The 10002-nt window shown below is 38.3% G+C and overlaps 1 protein-coding gene across 3 annotated transcripts; it reads left to right on the forward strand.

The window, feature by feature from the left end:
• Positions 1–690: 690 nt before the first annotated feature.
• Positions 691–8131, forward strand: bscl2 (BSCL2 lipid droplet biogenesis associated, seipin). Of its 3 annotated transcripts, XM_060890868.1 has the most exons (12): positions 691–798; positions 1620–1743; positions 1872–2041; positions 2335–2416; positions 2629–2772; positions 3251–3385; positions 3585–3682; positions 4860–5001; positions 5902–5983; positions 6295–6360; positions 7100–7162; positions 7247–8131. In XM_060890868.1, the coding sequence occupies exons 3-12, from the start codon at positions 1998–2000 to the stop codon at positions 7360–7362; spliced, it is 972 nt and encodes a 323-aa protein (XP_060746851.1). In that variant the 5' UTR covers positions 691–798; positions 1620–1743; positions 1872–1997; the 3' UTR covers positions 7363–8131. The 3 variants fall into 3 exon arrangements, with proteins under 3 accessions (XP_060746851.1, XP_060746849.1, XP_060746850.1); XM_060890866.1 differs by having other exon boundaries at positions 1620–2041; XM_060890867.1 differs by having other exon boundaries at positions 1620–2041; positions 4860–4989.
• Positions 8132–10002: the final 1871 nt, after the last annotated feature.

The following is a 10002-nucleotide window of genomic DNA, read 5'->3' on the forward strand; positions in this document are numbered from 1 at the left end:
ATGTTACATTTATGAACACTACTTTATGCTGAGACTGTGTATGTGGAAATGCCTCCAAGCTCACAAGCACATCACAAGCCGCACTATAATTCACTTCTTTCAGCAAGCTATAAAGTGTAAGATCGAATTTTCTTTGGGATTTGTTTATGTTACAATTTATTTCTCTATTTAAAAGGCAAAACAGAAAATTATTAAATATTAAATAAATTAAGCGAAACCTAGCATTTTAAAAAGCATTAGCTTTTTGATAGAATTTATATCTAGATAATATAATATATAGATCCCCAATCAACAAGGCCAAGGTGAGAGTGACAGGAAAAACATGTCCTTTATATCAGTAAATACATGTAATAACATGACATGAATTTTAAATAGGAAAATCATATTATTTATTCATATTTCTTTGTTAATTTATAAAGATAAAGGCAATATAAAACAATCAATTAAAATCAGTTTTTATTTTTTTTACTGGTTTATAAGAAATATTTTTATAAGGAAATTACATGGAATTTAAAAGTCAAACGTTAACAAAAAAAAAGTTACAAGTATTTAAAGTATGTGTCAATGGGAATGTTGACTAAAGGCTATTTATTTATTTATTTATTTATTTAGTTAGTTAGTTATTAGTTGTTTTTTTTTACCATTCATGTTACCTTGTGTGCGCGTCCGTAATTTGTCCCTCCACACTTTCCGTATTTGAAGTTTAGCCACAGTGCTAACAGTCTGTTACTCAGCACTGTTCCTTCCTCTTGTGTTTATCTATCTATCTATTTATTTATTTATTTATTTTCATATAAGGTGAGTATGAATATATTTCTCACACCACCGTCTTACGTTTGCGAATGATTCATTATAAATAACGGTTAGTTAACGAGGAGTTTAAATAACGGTAGCTAATTAGCTAGCAGGCTATATTGCTGCTGCTAATGATGATGATGATGATGATGATGGCTAACTCTTATTTACAAATGTTGTTAAGCGACTGCAGTTGATGCTTAATGATTGTGTGAAAATATATATTAATGTTAGATGACTTTATATCAGTTATGCAGAACGTGAGAACATTGTGTGTACATTTAACTACCTCGGTGTTAAAGCTGTCTTTGTGTATTTATCAGGTGTTTAATGATATGTCAGCTCCACCTAGACACATGCACACTGTAGATATACAATTACCCAGCTGTCATATACCTCAGGATAGACTGTGGATCCACTATGACCCTAACAAAGATAAAGCAGTTGCTGAAGATGGATGCTTTTGCAATTTATCTAGACCATATAGTTATTTGGTATATAGCTATATCTGTATATTATGTTCATAGTACATACACATCTGTAAATTACTCCTATATTACCATTTTATTTAATTTATTTAACTCATGTAAACACTGTATATCCTGCACTTGCTGCTATTGCACTCTGGTTAGACCTAAACTGCATTTCGTTGCCTTGTACTTGTACATGTGTAATGACAATAAAGTTCAATCTAATGTAATCTAATGTATTCTAATTTGTGTTGTTTCCTTAAGGACCTAAAATCATCCAGCTACCCCATATTTTGTGTATGTTCATTTATATTAACATTATAACAGTGTATTTACTGTTTATTTGTCTTTCAGATAAGAAGACACTGGTCGGACATCGTATGTTCAAAATGAGTCCTGAATTAAACCCGGTATTTAGACGTTAAAGTTGGTGATTCTCAGGAAACGCAATAAAGAGAACCAGTCAGAAAGCATAAAGGTCTGTATGGGTGTGAATTGGTTTAGACGAGGGGTTTAGGGCATTTATGAGGACCTGAATGCTGATTAGCCGGCTGAGGACTGAATCGAATGGGCTCGATGATGGGTCCTCTTCTGGTCTGGCTCCAGGACGTGGCAGCTGTGACACTGCTGAGGGCTCGGCGTACACTGCTGCAGGCCGCCATCCTCTTCTGCGTGCTGCTGCTGCTCCTTTGGGTGTCGATCTTTTTGTATGGCAGCTTCTACTACTCGTACATGCCTACTGTCAGCTTCTCTACGCCTGTGAACTTCCAGTACAGGTAAAGACACATTGTATTGTGTCTGCTAGACGTGTTTTTTGTTAGGTAGGACTAAAAGGGTTTATAAAGGGGGTTATGCAGGAGCTGCTTCACCCTTTTAATGCAAATATTTTATGTTAATTGTTGTCAATTTTGGTATCAGAGGTTTAGATTGGAGTTGCTCTAAAAGGCACTTTATTTTGAGAAGCTTTTAATCGTAAAAGAGACAATTATACAAGTGGTCAAAAATATTGGAACGTGTCTTGTTTTGACTCGCCGTTCTAATACTTCTGTATCTGAACATTTTGTTTCAGAAGTGACTGTGAATCTGCCGACTCTATACTCTGTTCCTTCCCTATGGCTAACGTCTCACTACTAAAAAATGGCAAAGAGCAGGTACTGTAAGATCCTCACATTTTTTGCTTATTCCTTCTCATTTAAAGTCTAAAGGCTGAACATAATGTACAGCCCCGCTTTCAGTTTCACTTTTCTATTTGTTTTACTCACTGTATTGCATGAAATGCCTTCAAAGCCACACCTCTCTAAATGTCCTGTTTATCTTGAAAAACAATTCAGTTTAATAGCAAGTAATTGTGTCTGTGCTGCAGGTGTTGATGTATGGTCAGCCTTATCAAGTCTCCCTCGAACTGGAGATGCCAGAATCACCTGTTAATGAGCAGCTGGGCATGTTCATGATCAAAATGTCCTGCTACACCAGAGATGGAAAAATCGTGTCCAGCGTGGCTCGCTCTGTGAGTAAGATTTTTTTATGTGATTTTCTGTTAGATTTTCTGTGGACTAGATAATGTTGGGTATATTTGGATCATGAAATGAGCAGATTTATTATGGGATTAAAATTACAAACTGTTGAGGCCACAAGAGGGCGCCCTATCATGTACATATAATTCAAGGTTTGGGATTGGTCTCAAAACATCACCTCTGTAGAATTTCTGTTGAGTTCTTTTTAATCCCAGAGAAATTGCTGGTAAAATGCAATATAGTAGCAGGACTCCGTTGGGCAGCGCAATGGAGTCATTAAGGATTTATGTGATGAACGCTGTAGTGAATGAGATAGCAATAGGCAAAACATTTGTAGCTGCAAAATTAAAGTCATTAAACATTGTATTGGAACATTTTATTTCCACAGGTTTTCATCATACCTATATATTACATCCTAGTATAATTTCCTAAAATGCATCCTATAGTCATTGCTTGCCGTTTTCCCATCAGGCCATGCTGCATTATCGCTCCAGTCTCCTGCAGACCCTCAGCACCTTGGTGTTCTCCCCAGTGCTGCTCACAGGTCTGTCAGAGCAAAAGCAGCTTATAGAAGTAGAGCTCTACTCGGACTACAGATCGGACTCTGTGAGTACAATCAGATTAAAGGAGATACAGCTACAACGCTGTGATGTGCGACGTTGTCGCCTGTCAACTCTCCAAATTTCAATAGATTGTGTTGAAACTGTTAGAATCTTTTTCTTGATATTGAAGTCAATATATTGTGGTAGAGTGCAAGAGTGTTAGCCTTCATAGATGTTCTAAATGTCTTCTTTTTTTTTTGCAGTATCAGCCCACTATTGGGGCTGTGTTAGAGATTCAGGCTCGCCGCGTGCAGATCTACTCTTCCCAGCTTAGGATCCATGCCTACTTCACTGGGATTAAGTGTGTACCATGTTCACCTTTCATAAAACTTTTTAAAGCTCACTTCTTTATCCCAAACAGCTATTTGCTTTGGTGCAACTTCATATGTATATTAAACTACCGTATTTTCCGCACTATAAAGCGCACCGAATTATAAGGCGCAGTCTCAATTATATATCAAATAGACGGGGTCTATTTCTGTACTTAACCCATACATAAGGCGCACCGTATTATAAGGCGCATGCTAAAACATACGGTCTACAAAAAAGGTAACGGAAGCAAAACAGTGAGTTTAGTTCAACTTTATTCTACTATTTAACAATACACACACATTATTTTTTAATCAATCTTCTCCCACAAATCCATCAAAGTCCTCATCTACTGTGTCTTCTTAACTTGGCGCAGTTCATTTTCTTGCTTCCTCCACTTCCAAACCATAGATTCATTGATGTTGAATTCTTTCGCAGCTGCTCTATTCCCATTTACAACCGCGTAACTGATAGGCTGTAGTTTGAATTGTGCCTCGTAAGCATGTCTCTTCACTGGTGCCATTTTCGGGGGTCCTTAGACAAACAAATGTTGACTTCTTTTTCTTCTTCTGATTTTTATTGGTGGATGGCAAACCAACTTACGGTGCATTTACCTCCACCTACAGGACTGGAGTGTGGAGCGCGTAATGGTTAGGAAGAAACAAATGTTGTTTTGCAACATACCAGTAGTATACCTACCGGAGGCGTGGCGGAGGTAAGCGTACGTACTGTACGTATTACGTAATGTTCTCTGATTGGTTTATCGCTGCCAGCGTACGTAGTGCATGTATTACGTCCCTGTGTCAGCGGGAAATGATCCGACAGTCAATCAAACGGAGCGCTTACCAAAGTCGCACAACAACATTTTTACAGATTTTTTGGAATTCAGTGCACACATAAGGCGCACCGGATTATTAGGCGCACGGCCGATTTTTGAGAAAATTTAAGGCTCTTAGGTGCGCCCTATAGTGCGGAAAATACGGTAGTTATTTTTTGTGGTGGGTAGAAATAAGGCAAAGCATAGCGTTACAAAAATGAGCATAAAAAGTATATATGTTAAATAAGAAGGTAATAATGTATTATGAATTAATGATATAATTGTCTCATTGTGCTCTCTCTCTCTCTCTCTCTCTCTCTCTCTCTCTCTTTCTCTTTCCACCTCTCCGCAGATACCTCCTGTATAATTTCCCTTTAACATCAGCTGTCATAGGAGTCGGCAGTAACTTCACATTCCTCAGTGTGATTTTGCTGTTTAGTTATCTGCAGTTCATTTGGGGAGGTTTGTGGCCCCCAGAGCAGGTTAGAGTCCAGGTACAACATCGAAACTCTTCTACAAATAACCAACAAATCCAGAGGTTTCTGTCCCAAATGACAAGTTACAGTCTCTTCCAGGTTTATTGGCACTCTCTGTAAAGATGACTAAAAAAGGTTATTAAATTTAGGTTAAACCCACCCTGAAAATATGACCGAAAGCTAACCTTTAATTGAAGTAAATGTAGTCTAAAGGCTTAAAAGCATTCTAAAAAATTAGATTTTTTACAATCATTGGTACCACTACATGTATGGTATGTAGCAGACACCCTTATCCAGAGTGACTTACATTTTATTTCAGTTTATACAACTGAGCAATTGAGGGTTAAGGGCCTTTCTCAGGGACCCAGCAGTGGCAGCCTGGTGGACCTGGGATTCAAACTCATGACCTTTCGATCAGTAGTCCAACAGTTTAACCACCGAGCTACCACATAGCACTAACTATACTAGCTGGAACATTGTTCCTTGTTATGTTTTACTTTGTGTGCAGGTTATCTGAAGTGGTTATCCATAACTATGTGTTTTGTTACATGATGATCTCTAAATATACAATAATGATTTAATGAGCACAAGTTATTCACCGTCACTCCGGTCTCCTGATCTAACGTTTCTTCAAAGGCCATGCGGTGAGCCAACGAGAGGACATAAGGCGGATCTTGAGAAATCCTGTGTTGGGAACTCCCTGAATCCTTTCTCTGTAACCTTTGACCATTTCAAGCCTTATAGGAAAAGACTCATGCTATACTAGTAAAAGGAGGTCATAGGAAGTGTGTTACAAATAATTGTTACACACACTATAATGATTTTTCCCTCAATCTGTACCAGGGTGCCAATATTTCTGTTTGTAGACTGCGTGTGATGATTTATTGCTATGTTTTGACCTTTCTATTTTGCGTACAGGTAATGATGGGAGACACAACACGTCTGCAAATGAGAAGAGAGGAAGCTCTGAGACGAATGCGCACAACGGCAAGTGCACCAAGTAAGAACCTTAAGTACCCTAAAAACCCTGCTCTAGCACGTCCGTGCAGAGCGTTTCAATACGACACCATACACGATTAGTACAGGTAACTGTTTGTCACTGGCATTTCACATGGTTGTAGCAGAAAAATAATAATAACAGGTGGATGTACTGGATGTACTGGAGTGGGAAGCCACAGCCCCTTTAGAGTGACTAATAGAGACCGGATACGAGTATAATAGTATACGTCAGTACACAGGGTGGTGCCCTATTGTGGTGAATGTTCATATTGTGTTATTGTCGTTGGTTTACACATTTATTAATCTTGTCAGACCTGAAGTATGAGAAGGAACAAGAAGCGCCTGCAGACCGACCAGCGGAGAGCAAGCAAACTGAAGGTGAGCTGCTTTAATCAATGACTAGATACAGGTGGATGTTGACACAAGAGTTTGGAAAGCTGAAGGGTCTCTGGTGCCTGAGAGATCCATGTGGTGAACATAAGCAGAATGTAGAGCTAAACTTGCATTATAAGTTACATCCCCACAATTGAATTTTAATGTCTAAACTAGCTCGTTGTACTGATCTTATAACTAGCAAACTAGCGCAAGCTAACAAAGTGTTGTTTCAACACATGGTAGTTAACGCTAGCTAGATATCTATGGACTATTGAGCTACTGCAGGGCTCTGAGCTAGATTTATTTTCCCTTATAAACTACACTTTTTTTTTTAAATTTCAGCTGGCACATTACGTTAGCTACGTACAAACACATTGCTTTGATTAACAAGATGCTTCTTGGATGTACTTTTTGTCTTTATATGAAAACACATGAAAAAACATTCTATAATTCTATAATTGTTCTTAATTGTTGTTAATAATAACAGGAGTACTAAAGCACGAAAATCATTGCTTTACAAATATTTCTCGTTCGTCTAGATATCGATGATCTATAAATTGTAATCATTAAACTGTGTTTTTTAATCTCAGTCCTCAAGCAGCCGAAGACGATTCACGTTTCTTTTTTTTTGTTCTCTCAAAGCTGACACCTGAACATTAAATATTTGTGTCAGGTGTGTTTATTCTGCCATGTCGGGGTAAAGTTTAAATAGCACTGTAACATGTTTGACACTTTTTTCCAGGTGATCTTGATACGCTTGGAGCCATTAGTTCAGTCGGCGAATCTTCACAGAATGAAGAGAACGGTAAGTAAACGAAGCGCATGCACATGCTCACGTGCATGCTATGGCAACTGTTTTAATCTCATGCTTCCTGTCTTGCTGCACCAGATCTTAATGTTACACGTGTACCAGAGATCAGCGTCAGTGACGACTCTGAGCTCGATGAGAGAGCCACACAGGACACCAGTTTAAGGCAAAGACACGGGCCCTGGATGCGTCTGTGAGTTCGACAGTCAACATTCTTGGACATTTTCTCTTTGAGTTACATCATTGGTGTGTGTGTGTGTGTGTGTGTGTGCACACAGACAAGCCAGATCCCACCATGTGTCACTTGGTGTTGTTTATCTCACTGAGCTTTAACGTTCCTCTCAGCTCTACAGCTGTGTCTGAAGCTTGCTCTGTTTTCACAGAATGAAATAGTAACGCACAAAAACACACTCAGATGTATACTGTATATTTACAAACAACACTTTTTGCGCTGCATAAAGTACACTCCGATGCTACCACGTTTATTTATTACACCTCTAATAAAGGTGAACAACTGCAGATTCCAACCACAGCTTGGTTTTAAATCCTGAACAAAATTCCTTACTGCTATGAGGTCAAAATTAAATATTCATCAGTTACATTATGCTGTTTATGGCGTCGATTTTGTTGTGTTACAATTACAGTCAGTCACAGGTCACAGATGTTGCTAGAAACAGACACTGAGTTTGAAGACCAAACCCATGTGTCTGCATCGAGTGGTAGACGTTCGTTCGTTTAAAGATTGTCGGAATAAAATAAGGGATTATACTTTAATCCAGCATACAGATTTGTCTACACAGAAATAAATAAAATAAATGTTTAAATTAGATGCATCCCAAATCACATACTTATTCACTATTCTGTGCCATTGTGTAGTAGAAGTGCTTGTGTGAGGATTGTCTGAAAATTCTAACAAGATGTGCACTTCATGTACCTCTATGATGCACTTATTCTCTCTCACACACACACACACAAAAAAACAAAGTTGGACGCTTCATGCACTCAAAGCTCGCAGCTGTAACGACGAGTCGTAAGGCTGAGAATCCATTTGCAGCTTTATTTAAGCACTCTCGTAAACAACAGGCAGGATTCAATAACGGCAAACACAACAGAGTAGGCAAGGCAAAGACGTGGACAGAATAACAGGCAGAAGGTCAGGGCAGGCGGCAAACAATTGTAAGGGAGAATACAGGAACAAATCACAGAACCGGGAACAGAAACAAATAGGAAACGCTCAGTAAGACAGCTGTAGCAAATCAAGACTTCGCACTGGTGTCAAGTTCGCCTTAAATAGGTGCTGGGTAATTGGCCACAGGTGGCAGTGTAATTAGTCCCGGTACATGGTTTATGGGAAATGCAGTCCGGAAAATCTACTACTCAGGGGATGGTTCCCCCTGGTGGTGATAGGAGGACGAGGCAGGTGCTTCAACCATGACATCAGCTGTGCTTACAACCTGGAAAACAGCCGGGGCGACCAGCCACTGATGCCATTCAAGAAAACGTTTTCAAGATGGCCGACATATGTCTTTGGCAAATGTCTTTTAAATTGGGCCTCATTTATTTTTTGCAATTTATTTTCCGACATTTTAAAATCCGACGTATTCTGTCAAAGTTAGCTGACATGCTTTCGATTCGAGTAATTTTTTCATTGACTGCGAAACGGCTTATAATCCCAGCTAGGTTCCAGCTAGCGTTGAGTGAAGTGTGTAGTATGTCATTTGGGATGCAGCGACTGTTGGCGTAAATTTTCATAGTGACATTATGTATTACATGATGGGTATCAGTTGTTCCAAAGACTTTAGAAATATCTATGGTGTCCTGGGAAAACTAGCAAACTGTCACCAAAATGCCTAAACAAAATGTTGGGGTTATTTTTCAATTGTTTAATGCTAATGCTAATTTAATAAAACAAATAAATTTCAGCAAAAAGATGTAGAAATGTTTATATTTGCTTCCTAACCTTGCTCATGATCATGTCAGGTAAGGGGCGATTTAAACACACATGCCTAAAGATGTTTCATTACTAGCTTTTTTTACATGTCATGCTTGTATTTGTTTTCCTCAGACAGCGAAAAAAAGTTGTTTACATTGTTCTGGGACAATTCAGTGAATTAGAGTTTATAAACGGTACGCAAAGTTGTAATGATGACTAAAAAGTTTAAATGAACCATATGAACAGTGGGCAGTTAGATCAAGAGTGACTTTGATATTTATCTCGGTTGTTAAAACTAACTCACGGTCAAAGCGATTGCTAGTTTTCCACCAAGGACAAGTCAAACGAAAACCTTGTCATGGATCTCGATCTCAGTAGCTCCTTCTACTGCTACCTTAAACCTGATAGACTTTTGCGACACATTTTTGCCATAAACAACTTTGTTTGCTTACCACAGTTTTGTTTTTATAGCCTGTTTTTAAGACCGCAAATAAAAGAAAGCTCAGCACATGAAGGGTTTTCCCGGGCCGCCATACGTATTCCAGGACACCTTATTGAAACTCCTATTTTTATACTAATACATTGTTTTTGTGTTTAGTTTTATGTCTTATACATTTTATATGTTGGCTTGGTGTAATAGACGCATGTTAATATGTGTACACTGTTGTGTTTTCATGTTATTTATGTAATAAAATCTTGTTTCTCTGTACTGCGTGCTCTTTAAGAAAGCTTTAGTTTAGTAGGTTTGTTGTTGGTTAGCAGGTTATAAGCCTTGAAATGGTTATTAGAGTTAAAGTTTATCACCAAAAGATCCTGGATGTGTAAATGTGAATGTACAACAGTACTGGAGTAAGATCAACATCCCCCACTAAAAAACCCATCTGTAATGATGTTAGAAACAATA

The sequence above is a fragment of the Tachysurus vachellii genome, chromosome 17 (assembly GCF_030014155.1).
Source record: "Tachysurus vachellii isolate PV-2020 chromosome 17, HZAU_Pvac_v1, whole genome shotgun sequence".
Lineage (NCBI taxonomy): Eukaryota > Metazoa > Chordata > Actinopteri > Siluriformes > Bagridae > Tachysurus > Tachysurus vachellii.

Excerpts from the sequence above, each read along its gene's own strand:
- bscl2 (XM_060890866.1), top strand. The coding sequence starts at position 1,833 with ATGGGCTCGATGATGGGTCCTCTTCTGGTCTGGCTCCAGGACGTGGCA. Across the intron at positions 2,417-2,628 it reads TAAAAAATGGCAAAGAGCAG|GTGTTGATGTATGGTCAGCC; the intron begins GTACTGTAAGAT and ends TCTGTGCTGCAG. Across the intron at positions 5,984-6,294 it reads CACAACGGCAAGTGCACCAA|ACCTGAAGTATGAGAAGGAA; the intron begins GTAAGAACCTTA and ends TAATCTTGTCAG.